At 40.7% G+C, this 16,645-nt stretch overlaps 1 protein-coding gene across 1 annotated transcript in view; it reads right to left on the bottom strand.

Annotated features, from left to right (window-relative positions):
* EPB41 (erythrocyte membrane protein band 4.1) overlaps positions 1-16,645 on the bottom strand; it is an 85,046-nt gene that overhangs the window by 17,649 nt on the left and 50,752 nt on the right. The window contains exons 8-16 of the mRNA XM_069971577.1: positions 15,119-15,206; positions 12,781-12,933; positions 11,470-11,567; positions 10,492-10,664; positions 8,182-8,298; positions 5,237-5,421; positions 5,093-5,152; positions 3,921-3,962; positions 1,676-1,738 (exon numbers count right to left, since the gene is read on the bottom strand). Of these exons, the coding sequence (XP_069827678.1) occupies positions 1,676-1,738; positions 3,921-3,962; positions 5,093-5,152; positions 5,237-5,421; positions 8,182-8,298; positions 10,492-10,664; positions 11,470-11,567; positions 12,781-12,933; positions 15,119-15,206 (979 nt within the window). The remainder of the gene's footprint in view (positions 1-1,675; positions 1,739-3,920; positions 3,963-5,092; positions 5,153-5,236; positions 5,422-8,181; positions 8,299-10,491; positions 10,665-11,469; positions 11,568-12,780; positions 12,934-15,118; positions 15,207-16,645) is intronic.

Genomic DNA, 16,645 nt, shown 5'->3' with positions numbered 1-16,645 from the left:
TAGCTGGAACACACACAATGTACCTTGTTATAACACGTATAAGCACAAAGATGCAGAACACAACGTTATGACCGGCTTCACTGGGACAAAACAGCTGTTAGCACAAAGCAATACTCCCCCGTTAAAACAAAAAGATTAAAATGTTCTTTTATGCCAACGAAAAATAAGCGACAGAGATCTCAACATAAAAACGTAATATACTACATCCCTAGCGAACACGTCAACTAACTACAATTTGGCTGCTCCTGAACTTAGAAGGTAAAGTAACTAATACACCTTTAAAAGAAATACACAGGCCCAAGATTTATCAAACCGTGTAAAATAGACACAGGTGTAAACTGTCCACAGCAGCCAATCACAGCCCAGCTTTTAGCTCTGGTAAAATGAAAGCAGAGCTGTAATTGGTTGCTGTAGGTAGATCTGCTTCTATTTTAAACAGTTATATAAAAATCAGATGTATAGTTCAGGTGCAAAGCCAGGACTCTGATGGGTCCTATAAGCCTTCATATTTATATGTATGTAAGTGTGTGTGTGTGTGTGTGTGTGTAAATATATATATATATATATATATATATATATATATATATATATATATATATATATATACATATATATATATACATACATACACACACATGTACACACACGTGTGTGTGTGTGTATATACATATATGCCACCATTTGTGTCAGGAACTGCAGGGCTGTCTAAGCAGTTCCCAAACCTGAAGCTCCCAAACCTCTGCTATGATCAATTTTATTCTTAGATACAGTACCTAGGAAGAAGGAGGCTGCCCAATATGATTGCTATGTGTGTCAACTTCTGCAGAGTCAGCGGTGACTAGAACCACTAGCAGAGCATAGCAGTAAGGCTGCCGCACATAGAATTTGTGTAGGGCAGCCTCCTCTGAGGGACTTTATATAAGTAAATACTGTACATAGGGTGGCAGCACATGATCAGAGCTGGGGATCAGAAAGCAAGGCTTAGACAGACCTGCAGTTCCCATCACAAACCTTGGCAACAAAAGGGACCCGTGACGTCACTTACAGTTGCCACTTAATGGAAATTTAACGTTAGATAAAAAAAAAAAAAGCTATACATTTATTTTAATGAAGTTATATTACAAATTAATATAAAACTTTATTAAAGCAATGTACTAGCCAACAAAACAATTGTTGGAATCTCTGGAGTTCCCCTTTAATTTAAAATTAAACCACCAAGCAAGCAGTGTGTAGTGTGATCTTGCAGTCAAACTCTTTTCCATTCAAATGTATCTTAGTACAATCCTGACAACAGGTGGAAGGTAGAGCGACTACAGATTCAGAACACACAGGGTTTGTTTGTTGTCTGTTATAATAGAAATGCATAGGATGTGTAAAAACAAAATAAAAAACCAAAAAAACAAAGCTATAGCTTCATTTTTTTTTTTTAAATAAGACACATTGGGGTAATAAAAAAAATAAGTTCAGGAGCATTCAAATATCTTTTGGATTAAGTTAGTCAAACTGAAGACTCTGCTTTGCAAACATGCAACAAAAAGAATAAAAAAATAACATGTAAAAAACATGCAAAAATGAACTAACAAATATGCAGACGAAGTCTGCACAAACAAAAGAAAGATGGAACAAAAAAAAAAATAAAAAAAAATAAGTGTGAACTGCATGATTTAATACCAACCTCCAACATTAAATTGCTATGTCTGATATATATGTTTTCACCCTCTAGTTTCTTTGCTTTTTTCTGTGAACATGAACAAAATAAATAGAAAAAAAAAACATAAAAATTTAAAATAGTTAATCCTACAGTGGCAAAAGTGACAGAAATATGGAATATATGGTGCGGCAAGTTATATACTTGCATTCAATATAATGCATGTATGCATGACTTAGCTGGGGACGACTTTAAAACAAGAAAAAAAAAAAGTGCCTCGAGTGCGAATTTTCTAAAGATAAATTAAATCACGGTGTAGTGTATAAAAACCAGCGCAGACTAAAATGGCGGATTTTCCCATAGCAACAAGATTCTAGCCGCAAAGAAAAAATAAGTGATCCAACTGGTTGTTAGCGACATCTGCTTTATAAAGTCTGCTCCCCTTAGTGATAGTCATACATCCTAATCCAGTAAATGGAGCAGGTATGAGATTTATATTAAAGATGGTGGTAAAAAAAAACCTTATCTCATGGAACCATCACATTTTATTGCACTGCTTTGTTTTATTCTATTAATAAATCCCTTAGGATTGACTTAAAATCGTTCTCAACCAAATAAATAAAAAAATAAAAAAGGTAGAGAAAAAAAAATGTATATAGAAAAGAAAACACATGTAACATAAGCACATGCAAAAGGAACAGATTTTGCATGTCTTTGTAAATACAAAATGAGAATATAGTATATCAAGTAGGTGATTAAAGCTGTGTTTGTGTTTATGCAATGCCTCAGATGCGGCTACTAACAGTAAACACAGGGCCTTACTTATCAAAACTGTAACAGCAAAACAGGTCTCTTTTAGGGTCGTCATATTTTTATTTTTTTTTTTTTTTTTTTAATAATTCCACAGGGGTTGTGATCACAAGTGGTTTTCCAATATACTCCATTTTTTAAAAAGTTTTCTATGTTTAAATCAACATACGGCCACTAGGTGTCTCCCTTCACTGCCCATGTGTACAGCTGCTGCATGTCCATATTCAGTAGCAGAGAATCCTGGGGGTGCTCACATTGTATGGTCAGCTCTCCTGTCACACAGCACCAAAACCTCTGTAACCACACAGTGACATTATACTGAATGAATTGTTACATAACAAAGAGCATTGTCTCCTGGTAAGCTGCAGAGCTGAGAATAGAATTAGTAAAAGTTAACAATATATTTAGCCTAAGTTAATTGCCCTCAGTTGATATACAACCTGCATGATGGACAGGTGTCTTTCCTAGTGTAGCCCACAAAGGACTGGGACTTCCTGTGTTTGGTCTCTTTTGAACGGAGAAAAGACCAAATATCAGCATGGAGGGAGCATTAACAACAGTTTGGTTGTATGTACAAAGTTGATTTAAACATAGAAAACTTAAAAACAAATAAAGTAAAGAGAGTATATTGCAAAACTGCTTCCAATAACAACCCGTTAATTTCTTTAAAAAAAAATAAAATTGCCACAGGTACACTTTAACTACAGTAACACTTAAATGTTTCCACAGCAGTTTAGGAAAAGGTAATTAGTTTCTATAGGAAATAAAGATAGGTTTTCTTCTAGAGAGTCTTAATAAGTGAGGCCCGCTGTTTAACCATTGTTTGGTTAGCTTATATTCACATTCCCATGCTTTTGGTTGTTAGTCTTTGGGTCGACCAATGGCCATTGCTTTTATGACATTGTGTTGTTCACCCGTAGCCAAAAGGCTTACTCGCCCTTGCAAAGGAAAGATTTTCAAGAACCTTTTATATTAGTGGAGGACACAGATGTCCTTGTTTAGAATCAGTATCTACCCCATACCTTTATTTTCCGCATCCACAGCAGCGTTTTTGGTGCCTACGGCAAATAGGCAGCTGGCACAACCAAACTGACAACATTAGCAGTGAGCATTTTCAGCAAACAGTACTTGCCTAGGTTACCTGTTCCTATAGGCCTCTCCCAGTAAGTAACCTAACGTCTATTTGGTATATTTGGTAAGGGAAAAATAAATGTTTGTATCTAAAGTTTGAAAGATGCGCTCGTATGCATCAATATAAACATTGTGGCCATTATCATGGTAAGGTTACTATATACCTGACTGTTCCGCTATATTAATAACTTGCTGAATCTTAAATAAAAATAAACCAAATATGTACACAGGTAAAGTAAACGTTACTTCTAGATATATCGATGGAATGGGTCCCCCCCATTTGCAGTGAACTGACTAAAAAACACAGTTATATTAAAAACACTGTGCTAACCTTCCTCATGCGAATGACCTCTTCCTCTTTCTCAGCTGGCTGCTGTAAAAGCCACGGGGAAAAAAAAGACAAATTAATACTATGAAATAATAAAAAACTGGAATATATAAAATGGTTAAAAAACAAAACAAAAAACACTTCCAGATTATTATCCATTATGCAGTTATGGTGCGTTTACACAGAAAGATTTATCTGACAGATTTTTGAAGCCAAAGCCAGGAAAAGACTATAAAGAGGGATCAGGTCATAAAGGAAAGACTGAGATTTCTCCTGTTTTCAGATCCATTCCTGGCTTTGGCTTCCAAAATCTGTAAGATAAAGCTCTCTGTGTAAACGCACCATTAGTCGGTGACTAGCATTACCTCATTAATTAGTTCCTTTCTACCTGAAAACACCTGGAATACTTTCCTTGGGTGAATTACATTGTTTCTGTGCTCCTGATGAAGTCACAATCTAACTAGTACAAGCCGTATGCTGTGCTCATGTATCATGATACTGATAGCAAAGATGGTGATCATATTTCTACAGACCCAGATACAGTAATGAAATGTATGGATGCAGCAGAGCCGGGATGACACCGAAGGGCCTGCAGTAACGGTGATGATGAGGGTGCATTCTGGGAGCGTCTCTTTAATGTCACACATTGGTAACCACTACGACAACTTAGATGTTTATAATGGTTTCAATCTGCAAAAAGGTCAGGGGAGCCTCCGTTACAAGTCACAAAACATTGGACTAGCCAGGTATTTCTCCAGCGAAGGGCCGTATTGGACTACTAAGCATTGCTCCCACCTAGCCAGAATCCTGCTCTACACTGATGAGGGGCAACACCCCCGAAAGAGCTGTCTGTGGATGGATAACTGGCCTTGGTTTTTCTGTGGTCATATCATCAAGCTCGTAACTGGGTTGGATATTGACTGAAGGGGCCACTTAATATGGTGGTTGTGATAATCTCTGTACAGGAGCCATCCTTTGGCTAGGTCCTTCCCTGAACCCCCTATTATAATTTTAGCCCACAGTTTTCCTGACACATAAATTGTGCCACAAAAGAGTTTCTCGATGAGAAAAAGAACCCAAGTTTTGCAATACATCTAATAAAAGTTTGCAGAGTTTACAGATATAGTTACGCGAACATGTGCATATTAGTTATAGAAGGCATTACATGAACTGACCTGTACTTGATCTCCATTGACAGTAGGAGAAGAATTGGTCTGTGGAGGTGTTTTTGGCTCCTGAGTAAAAGAAAACATAATAGAGGACATAAGATATAAGCAAATCCTGCAGCTCACACTGGATGGCTGGAGACTGACAGTCACCTTCGGGGAGCTCTTTGCCTCCTTGACCTGGTCCAGTAGTTTCTTCTCCTCGTTTCTAGTCAAGGATTCCTCCACTTTACGGGCTGCAGACTCTCTGGATGGTGTAGGCTGTACGACAACCTGACTCTGAGTGATGACCGGGGCAGAGACAGGACGGGGGTTGCGTTCAGGGGTCGCCACTGCAGCTATTACATACAAGAAAAGAGATTGGAGAGACAATAAATGATAGATCCTATAGGGGATAACGTTAAAGTGTCACTGTCATTTTTTTTTTTCTTTCAGAAATCAATAGTACAGGCGATTTTAAGAAACATTGTAATTGGGTTTATTAGTCAAATATGCCATTACCTGCATTCAAAAAGACTTTCCCCATGCCCCCCCCCTCCTCTCTCTCATCCACTGCTCATTATCAGGAAATCATGTCTTGTTGCATCAGACGTGCCCCTGTCTGTTCTATGGAAAGGGGAGTGAGAGGAGGAAGACTAGTCGCCAGCAGAGAACAAAAGATCACACAGCGGGACCTGTGTGAAAGCCTCTATTTAGAGGTCAGAGAGGTCAGTACTGACTTCAGAGGAGATAACATTGTGATGTAGCTGTAAATTAACTCTTTGTTGTCCTGTTTTGGTGCCTCATCTCCCTCCACCCCTCTCCTCTCCACAGTAAATCATGAAGACAGGGGGAGAGCTTCAAACTGCTTTCTCATGATAAAAATGCATTTTTCGGCTAATAAACCCAATTACAAAGTTTCTTAAAATCGCCTGGACTATTGATTTATGCAAAGAAAAAATAAAACGACAGTGACACTTTTAAGTTTTTTCAAACTTTAATCTATGGAAGAAAAATATCTTGTAATAGTCAATCCAATCATACGCAAGCAAAATAAATAAAATCCCAGATGACTTGCAATGGGAATCTATCAGTATGAATTGTTAGACTACAGGGTGAGCTGAACAGCAAGGACAATGAATTGGCTGCATATGAAAGCACAGCAGATCTATGTACACACTCAGCAGTTACAAGGGGCTGTTTGGGGTTGGGGCAAATATTTTTTTCCCCCCTTCTTGCAATGATGCATGTGGAAGGAGACAAACCAAAAACATTCACCACTGTAAATATTATATCTGGTTCTGCACAATCCCAATGAACCCAATAGACAGGAGTAATGTTCACATTCACTTTTTTGATTTAAAGCGACTCTGTACCCACAATCTGTCCCCCCCAAACCACTTGTACTGTCATATAGCAGCGTTTAATCCAAGATCTGTCCTGGGGTCCGTTCGGCAGGTGATGCAGTTATTGTCTTAAAAAACAAATTTTACACTTGCAGCCCTGTGTCAAATTGGCGTGGCTTAGTGTTTGTGCCTTACACCTGCACCGCATCTCCGTCCCTCCTCCCCACACTCTTAACCATTAGGAACGCCGCAAGCAGGATTTCTCCTATTCATCACTTGTCTAAACACTGCACATGTGCCTTAACAATCAAACATATGTGCAGTGTTCAGACAACTGAGGAGAAATCCTGCCCAGGGGCGTTTAGTCTCTTGGGGGGGGGGAAGAAAAAAAAGTCCAAAACACAGGAAGTGCTGTGTTAACTAGGGGGAAAAAAATAATGAATGTAAATTACAAGCTTGCTTTATATCATATTTACTGCCGATTTAGATTTTGAAAGATTTTCCTTATAAGCTTCATTGTGCCATCTGTAAACAAACTGTTGCTTTGCGTTGCAAACACGAACATGACATGAAACACTTTCCCAGAAGGATTGGGGTTTGTCACTGTACTCTTTATCAAAGATCAGTGGCTCCTATTATCTCTTTTTTTTAGCAATAGTTCTTCCATGGCCGTTGCCAATAAAGCTCTGCTTGGTTTAGTGTGCAGTGTATAGTACTTGTTGAAACCGCGACCCCAGACTGTTCCAGGTTGGACTTTAGGTCTTTGGATGTTTGATGTAGTGTTTTTTTACCACTCTTATCAATCTTCAAGGACATCTCTTCTCAATTTTTTCTTTCCCCCACATCCAGGGAGGTTCTTGGCGGTTCAATGTTTAGCAAACTTCTTAATAACACTGCGCACAGTTTAAACTGTGATACCAAGGTCTCTGGAGATGGCCTAACTGGTTACATCAAATGGGTACTCCAATAATTTTTTTCTTTCAAAACAACTGGTGTAAGAGAGTTACACAGATTTGTAATTTACTTCTATTTAAAAATCTCAAATATTCCATTACTTAACAGCTGCTGTATGTCCTGTAGGAAGTGTATTCTTTCCAGTCTGACACAGTGCTCTCTGCTGCCACCTCTGTCCAGAGCAGGAGCAAATCCCCATAGAAAACCTCTCCTGCTCTGGACAGTTCCTGACATGGACAGAGGTGGCAGCAGAGAGCACTGTGTCAGACTGGAAAGAATACACTTCCTACAGGACATACAGCAGCTGCTAAGTAATGGAATATTTGAGATTTTCAAATAGAAGTAAATTACAAATCTATAAAACTTTCTGACACCTGCTGATTTGAAAGAACTTTTTTTTTTAAACCCGGATACCCCTTTAAGCATTGCTTGACTAATATTCACTCTAATGATAGCATCATAGGGGTTATACAATAATGGTTATACAATGTTTTAGCCCTCATTTTTATATTGTGAGAATATAGCCTAAAATATATATAAAAATAAATCTAATCTATATATCACATCCTTTAAATAGCATAAATATAGATGTTATTTTAGCCAATAAGCAAAACTGTAAAACAAAAGCATTAAAGAAAAAAACAAAACAAACCCCCACAAGACTCATTGGCTTAAAAAAATGTTAGTTTAAAAAGCTGGCCTGGCCGCATACACACTGCAGCTTCACAGCAGGAAATGCATAGAATGCAGCATAATGTAGTGCAAAGGGCAGTATAAAGGAAAAGCAGCACGTGCAACAAAAATAGCTGTATATTATACCTTTGTGTGGCACAGCTGCCGGTACAGTATGAATTGGTACCTTTAACTCAATCACTTCAACATCATTATCCTCTTCGGGGGACATGAATTTATAGGAGGGCTGCTGCCCTTTCTCCACTAAGGCAAAAAGTTTAAAAAAAAAAAAATGTTGGATGTTGTACAAAAAAGTAAATACTAGAGAGAAGTGTTGAGCGAACCTGTCGATATGTTTAGGTTTCGGCAACGTTATCCAAACCCAAACGCTCTGCGTTTGAATACCGGTGGCTGAAGAAGTTGAATGCAGGCCTAGGGAGCCTGGGAAACATGGATACAGCCATAGGCTATGGGTTACCAGTGTGCAAATTGACTGGACACCTTCAAAAAGCCTTTTTTATGATTTTCCTTTCGTCCGACAGTTCTCTCCTAATCTTCCTATACACATGAACATTGGGCACAGCCAAACGATCCTGACTTCTCTATTGCCATATACCAAGCCAGGTGATTGACCAGGTCTCTATACATGTTACTGCTGCCACTGATGAAATACCATCATCCCAGTGGACACACGTTTGTTTTTTCCACAGATGTTTTTACTAAGTTTTATTGAGAAGCCTATGGAAAAAAGTGCCTAAAAAATAGGAATACCTTGGAATGCTCCACAGTAGCATTAACAAAAATGGCTTCTCGCGAGTGTCACAAGGAAAGCAGGAAGTGCGCAGCAGCAGCAGGGACTGGTCACCACCGATCCCTGCTCCAGAGCACGTCCTAATTTCCTCTGGGGATCAGCAACAGCGGAGTACATTAGTTCCCACCATCATGAACCCTTATAGGTATAACATTTTTGTTCTTGGAATACCTCTTAAAACTAAGGTTAGGTTCATATCTCCATCACCTTTTTCCTTTGGGCCGTTCTTGGGCTGAGCACCAGGTGGCGGCTGCTGTCACTTAGAATGATAGAAGATTGTCTGCAGAAAAAGCCCACCTAGTCCATCTAGTCTGCCCTTTTAGTATTTCCCTTCTTATTAGCTTAGGATAGATCTGTGTTTATCCCAGGCAGGTTTAGATTCAGCTACTGTCTATTTACCTACCACATCTGCTGGAAGTTTGTTCCAAGCATCTACTACTCTTTCAGTAAAGTAATATTGCCTTGTGTTGTTTCTGATCTTTCCCCTAACCAGTCTCAAGATGTCCCCCCCCCCCTCGTATAGCGTCAGGTGGTGATGGATTTTCCTTACTAAATATATATATATATATTATATATATATATAAATATTTTTTTATTATTTTTTTAATTTAGAGGAAATCCATCACCACCTGACCCCATACTAACCTGCCGCTATGTAGTGATGTACGAGGCAACACAGATTGCAGCCATGCTTTTCTCATGTAAATCTACTTAATCGAAGATATTGACTTAAAAAAAAGAAGTAAATGAGCTAATTTGGTGTAGCACTTCGGCTGCACGCTCGGTGTACCTCCTTGTAAATATTCATGAATCCCAGCATCTGTGCAAGCACCTGGTATTCCTGGGCTTGTGCACAAGACTCCAGGAGCACCATGATAGGAATCTTACTGCACAAGTGTCACTGACATCACTGCAAGGATTCATGAATATTTATGACCAGCAGAAAGTTACACACAACACACCTAAAAACAAAAGTTTAAAGGAGTACAAAACGTGCCTTAATTTTTTAAAAGTCCTTAAAGGGGTACTCTGTCCATGGAAAACTTTTCACATATTGCTGCCGTTCCGTAGAAAATATACAGCGTACACTTGTCAACAACCTTGAGATTTTATATATAATCACTTTTCAAGGTGTGTGATCTCTGTATTTTATTAGGATTTTATAATGAGCTTGCATACTGGCAAATCACCCTGGAGAACGGTTATAATAAAATATGGAATTCTCCAACTCAGGTTCTCCCATAATAAATGGATATTATTTTTAGGGTACCTCTTATCGGTCCCCATCAGCCAATCAGTGCTGCCGCGCACTGATTGGCTGATGGGCACAGATGGGAGCTGGGAGCCTCACACACAGCCGCGGCATTGAGCAGGTAATGTATGCTCCAGATCGGGGGCTGCGGGTGGCAGAGGGGTAAAGGGGCCGGGATACATATCCACGGAGAATGAAAATTCTGCTGCAGATATGTAACCCCATAGAACTTCACACTACCAGGATTTGCTACGAATCCGGTACATGTGAAGGCACCCTTAAAGTTATTATATTACATCTCCTTCCTAATCTAACCCTAATGTTCTAACCCTTATGTCCCTGATTTAGTACTCACTCCGTGTGCTAAGTGTAGGACAGGCTACTGCACACTTACCTCCATCAAGGCTGCGTGTGGCTCTTTTGCTGGCAGTTCGCTCAAACTGGGGAGCGGGCCGATCAATGAGAGCACTGGCGTGTCTCGTCTGGGCCTGTGTGCGCCCACTGTAACGAAACTTGGATCCCAATGACAAGAACCTATGTTTTGGAATGGTCTCTGTAGATGTTAACCTAAAAAGACACAGTATATATTTTAGTATTTAAGGAACTGTTGAACAAAACACATATTGTTATAAAACTGGCATGAATACCTATATAATCACTGATATCTATGCAGCACCAGTGCCGCCTGCCAGGGGGTCACAGATTATATAAAAATACATAAACTCGATGGCGGACATCATAGGCACCTTTAGGCACTGAGGGAAAAAACAATTACTGGTCTAAAGACCACGTTGTTGGATTCTATCACTCCCAACAAAACCTTATAAATGGCATGCTTTACCTAACCATAAGATTTGCAGCAAAGGATGGAAAAAAATATTTGTAAGGTGAAACTGAGAAAACATAATGCAATGCTATTTTTAAGCTGTTAACTTTGCAAGACACCCCGACCCCTAAACCCCCAAAGGATGTGCGGCCATGTGATGCATCATAGGACCAATGATTTGAAAAGGAGAGAATGCAGTTTGCAAACTGGCAGCAGATAGAAGGTCACATGACTCAGAAATGAAATATGTGGATACAGCAGAGCAGCACTGAGGGAGATGGAATAGGGATGGTGAGTGTGCAATAAACCTGCAAAAACTCGTGGGAGTACTTCTGTAAAAATAGAGCCCACTATGCCAGTTAAGTAGTGTTTGGTGCAGACAAAGCCTCCCATGACTGACAATCACAGTGCCCCTGCTTGTGTGCAGCTTCACTCCCTTCTGACATGGAAGGTACTAGATCAGGGGTAGGGGTAGGATGGATGTGGCCCCCGGACCACTAGTGCTGCACTCCTGGTGTAAGGGCCTGAACGTAAATCATAACTTACCTGAAAAAGGTATGGTGCTCAACACAGACCTTCCAAAGCTTCTTTGCTGCTCTGTAGCTTGGCAACTTAAATCCTATTGTACTTTCATACTGCTCCTGCTACAAAGGGAAACGTTGGGTTATTATTTGGATACTTAGCAAAATTTGGAGAATATTCACACAGTTGTGAAACTGTGGCTCATTGCTGTGATCACTGCAAAAATCTGCGGTCACTGACATACCACCCTAACAGCTAAGGGCCCTATTACACGGATCGATAATTGGCCATAGGCGGCCGATTATCGCTCCGTGTAATAAGCACAACGATCATCGGCTGATCGTTGATATAGGTTTGGACCTATAATTGTCGTGCACTGACCGCGCACCGCTACGTGTAATAGCGGTGCGCGGCCGGCATCTGATGATTTTCAAAGTGCATACATTACCTATCCAGGCTGCAGGGCTCCTCTTGCGCTCTGCTTCTCCCCGGGTCCCGCACGCTGCAGCTTCAGAGCGGCCTGTCTGAGCTGACAGGCCACTCAGCCAATCATTGGCCGGGACCGCCGTAGCCAGTGATTGGTTGAGCAGCCTGTCAGCTAAGACAGGCCGCTTTGACGCTGCAGCGTGCGGGACCCGGGGAGAAACAGAGCGCAAGAGGAGCCCTGCAGCCTGGATAGGTAATGTATGCCATTTAAGCAAGGGCTGCAAGCACATCGGTAAACGATTATCGGGATGTGTAATAGGCCCAGTAAACGGCGCTCGTTTACAGTTAATATCGGACCCCCATCGGGCCGTGTAATAGGACCCTAAGGCTAGGTTCACACTGAGGTTTTGCAGTAGGTTTTTTTTTTAGTGTACACAAAAACTTGGTTGACCATACACTTGGTTGACCATACACTTGGTTTTCTGTACACTAAAAGGAACCATTTAATAACAGATCAGTTTTGATCCAGTTTTTTTTTTTTATAATGGTAGTCAATGGAAGAACGGATCAAAACACATTCACACAATTGCATCAATTTGTGCATCAGTTTTTACCCCCTTAAAATGTGTATGTTAAACGGACTGCAAAAATGCAAAGAGAACCCAGTCTTACAACCGATCTAACACATCTAGATGGATCAGTCATCTCCGTCAAGATTAGCATAAAACTATATAAATGGAACCAATGACACCAGTGTGAACACCGCCTTAGGGAAGCCCGCTTGATAAGCAGTAATCGACCAGCTGCCAGTCACTAACTTACTTTGCTCGGCTTTTTATCGAAAAACGTAAAAAAAGACGCTAAACCAATGCATTTTTGAAAAATAATGATAATGTGTCATTTCCATACCTCACCAGGGCGAATCTTAATAAAAAAGCTGTTTCTTTTATAGGAGATCTTCAACACTTTTGGCCACGGGAAACGGTTTATCCTTAGGTTGTCCTTAAAGACCATCAGTCCACCAGAACAGACTCCAAGTTTTATGTCTACTCCCTCCAAGTCCTGGAAAAACATTAAGTTGCACAATTGAACATATATTCCAACAAGTTATGCAGGAATTGACTGGTACAAAACAGCAGTAATTTACTTCTATTTAAAAAATCTTCAGTGTTCAGTACTTATCAACTTCTGTATGCCCTGCAGGAAGTGCTGTATTCATTCCAGTCTGACACAGTGCTCTCTGCTGCCACCTCTGTCCATGTCGGGAACTGTCCTGAGCAGGAGAGGTTTTTTTTATGGGGATTTGCTGCTACTCTGGACAGTTCCTGACATGGACAGAGGGGGCAGCAGAGAGCAATGTGTCAGACTGGAGAGAATACACCACTTCCTGCAGGACATACAGCAGCTGCTAAGTACTGGAAGACTGGAGATTTTTTTAAAAGAAGTAAATTACAAACCTATATAACTTTCTGAAACAAGTTGACTTGAAAGAAAAAGATTTTCGCTGGACAACCCCTTTAGTGCAGAGATTCGCCCTTCTCAACCTATTTGTAAGGCCTTCCAGCTTCAACTCCTGCATTTTGATCTTGGGATCATGTTTGGTGAGCTGGCCTTTATCCATCTCAAAAGTATCAGCCACCTTGTCCATTCTTGGCTCTCGGTGAGAAGCTTTTTGGTCAGATTCATGCAGCTGTTTAGTGAATGAGTCCATGGCTGCAGACAGTCTAGATTAGGTGTAGGAGGAGAAGCTCTGTGCTTGACATCACCAAGCTCTTCACAAGCAGGTAAGGTGGCAATGTTAGTGTACAGATGGTGAGTGGAGCACAAGACTTCTAAAGCAGAAGGATAATATGGTTGAACAGTATGAGCTGGGGAAGATTTAGAGGATTCTCTTGTACGCCTTTATTCTGATAACATAGTAGAGGCGAGCTACCAACTTCGAAGACATTACGGTTTGCTACATGGTCACATCAACCAGCAGATGTGGCAGAGAGTTATTGGCTAAATAAGGCTTGCCAGATGTCACGCACACGCTCTTCATCTTAGGGAAGCACAGCATACTGAAATGCAGGAGGGGCATTCCTCCAAGCATTGAAATAGAATTAAAGGGGGTATCTAGGATTAGAAAAAAAAAAAACACAGCTACTTCAGCACCATCCCTGTCCTTAGGTTGTGTGTGGTATTACACTTCAGCTCCATTTACTTCAATGGAACTGAGCTGCGAACCGCAACCAATTTGAAGACAAGAGTGGTACCGTTTCTGGAAGAAAGCGGCCATGTTTGTCTAAGCATGGATAACCCCTTTAAGAAATGCCGGCGGTGGAGAGCTTCTCTCTTATGGGAATACTCTTGAAAGAACCTAGGGTAAGGCTCCCAGTTGAAGTCTCTCTCATAAGGAACATTACACAAAAGTTGTTCTGGTTGTGGCCACAAGATGGCAGTAGAGGGTTGAGGCTTGGTAGTAAATCCTCCCTCCTGAGGCAATGTAATAATCCTATAGGGAGGACTGTAGGTAAGAATAATATAATATAAATATAATTAAGTAATTTACTATAAATATTATATGTACACACACACACACATATATATATATATATATATATATATATATATATATATATATATATATATATTAGTGTGTGTATATGTGTGTGCTCGCATGGGTCTTGATCTGATAAATATTGTCCCAGATTTATCGAAGTGCGTAAAACAGAAACTGGTGTTAACTGCCCCTAAAGGCCAATCACAGCTTAGCTTTCAGCTCTGGTAACATGAAAGCTGAGCTGTAATTGGTTGCTGTTGAAAGTTTCTGTGTTACCTAGTTTGATTGATTAGTTGCTGTATGTCCTGCAGGAAATGTTTTATTTGTAGTCTGATACAGTGCTCTCTGCTGATATCTCTGGCTGAGACAGGAACTCTGTTTTCTATGAATTCCCATAGAAAACCTCTCCTGCTCTGGACAGTTCCTGTCTTGGCCAGAGATGTCAGCAGAGAGCACTGTGTCAGACTGAAAATAAAACAACACTTCCTGCAGGACATACAGCAGCTGATAAATATAGAAAGACTTGAGATTTTTTACTAGAAGTAAAATTACAAATCTATTTAAAACTTTCTGACACCAGTTGATTTGAAAGAAAAAGATTTTCGCTGGACAACCCCTGTAATGTCCCATAAATGTACTAGTTGAGAAAATAAGTTTCCTTATAGAATAAAACATATAGGAATAGCTGAATTATAAAGAACGTACCTTGGCTTGGTGAATGTCCACACCATACATTGTCAGCTTTTTGGCATTTTCTAAAAACTCCAAATCAGCTTGGGCTGGAGTCATTGATCTGATCAACACAAATCACGGAATTAGTAAACTTCATATTTGTTAGGCCCCATTTCCATCAGGTTACTGCACCAATACATCAGAATCCATCCAAAAGAATATGTGAAGAAGTGTATACAAAGAAAGGAAGTTCAGGGTAAAGGGTTAAAAGAGAAGCTCAACCTTTGCTTGTTGCATCTAAAAATTATACAGACAGGTTTTACCTGTTAGTCCTCCCAAATGGCATAAAAACTATAACTACATTATACATTACATAGGAAATAAAATGTCTAACAACTAATCAGGACAATCAGGAGGTGAACACAGACTGTCACAGATATATAGTATATGGTAGCACATCCATATACTCATCACTGAGGTTATCAGCACTATATACTACTAACATCAGGAGTAAGTTACTATTTGATCAACATGCATAAGCCCACATACTGCTTCAAGGTTCCTGATACACATGGATCCCTCATAGAGATGAGCGAACCTGGAGCATGCTCGAGTCGATCTGAACCCGAACTTTCGGCATTTGATTAGCGGTGGCTGCTGAAGTTGGATAAAGCCCTAAGGCTATGTGGAAAACATGGATATAGTCATTGGCTGTATCCATGTTTTCCAGACAACCTTAGAGCTTTATCCAAGTTCAGCAGCCACCGCTAATCAAATACCGAACGTTCGGATCGACTCGAACTTGAACCCGGTTCGCTCACAAGAGGGAGCGACTCAGATGTCCAGCAACCCCAATTCTGCAAGACATAGCCACCCTGGGCTCTTGGCCACACCACCAGACCAGACACCGCACTGCCACAGCAATGGCTGCCAGCAGAACCCCACCACACAGGACAGGAGTAGAAAAAAAACTTTACCCTGAAGGAAGCCAGGTATAGACCCAGTATATGTATACTAATAAAAGGAAGAGTGCTAGACCAAGGTTATTATGTTTGCGGCAATGATTGCTGCCCCTTAAAAACATGGCCACTTTCCTCCCGAGACAGCCCCACTCTTGTCTCCAGCTTGGGTGGGTTTTTGCTACTCAGTTCCATTGAAATGAATGGGGCTTAAAGGGGTTGTCCGGCGATACAAAATTATTCACAGAATAACACACATTACAAAGCTATACAACTTTGTAATGTATGTTATGTCTGTGAATGGCCCCCTTCCCCGTGTTTCCCCCCACCCACGCTAGACCCGGAAGTGTGGTGCATTATACTCACCGCATCTCGTGTCGTCCACGGTCTCCGATCCTCAGCAGTGACGTCTTCTTCGGGAGGCCGGCGGATCTTCCCGAGTGCCGGCCGCCCTCTGCAGCGTCATCCGAAGCTCAGCCGCGATTGGCTGAGCATAACTGTGCTCAGCCAATCGCGGCTGAGCAGCTGATGACGTGGCCGCGTCATCAGCCGCTCAGCCGCGATTGGCTGAGCACAGTTATGCTCAGCCAATCGCGGCTGA

This window comes from Dendropsophus ebraccatus, chromosome 5 (genome assembly GCF_027789765.1).
Source record: "Dendropsophus ebraccatus isolate aDenEbr1 chromosome 5, aDenEbr1.pat, whole genome shotgun sequence".
Classification (NCBI taxonomy): Eukaryota; Metazoa; Chordata; class Amphibia; order Anura; family Hylidae; genus Dendropsophus; species Dendropsophus ebraccatus.
This window is presented reverse-complemented; position numbering and strand designations above follow the sequence as displayed.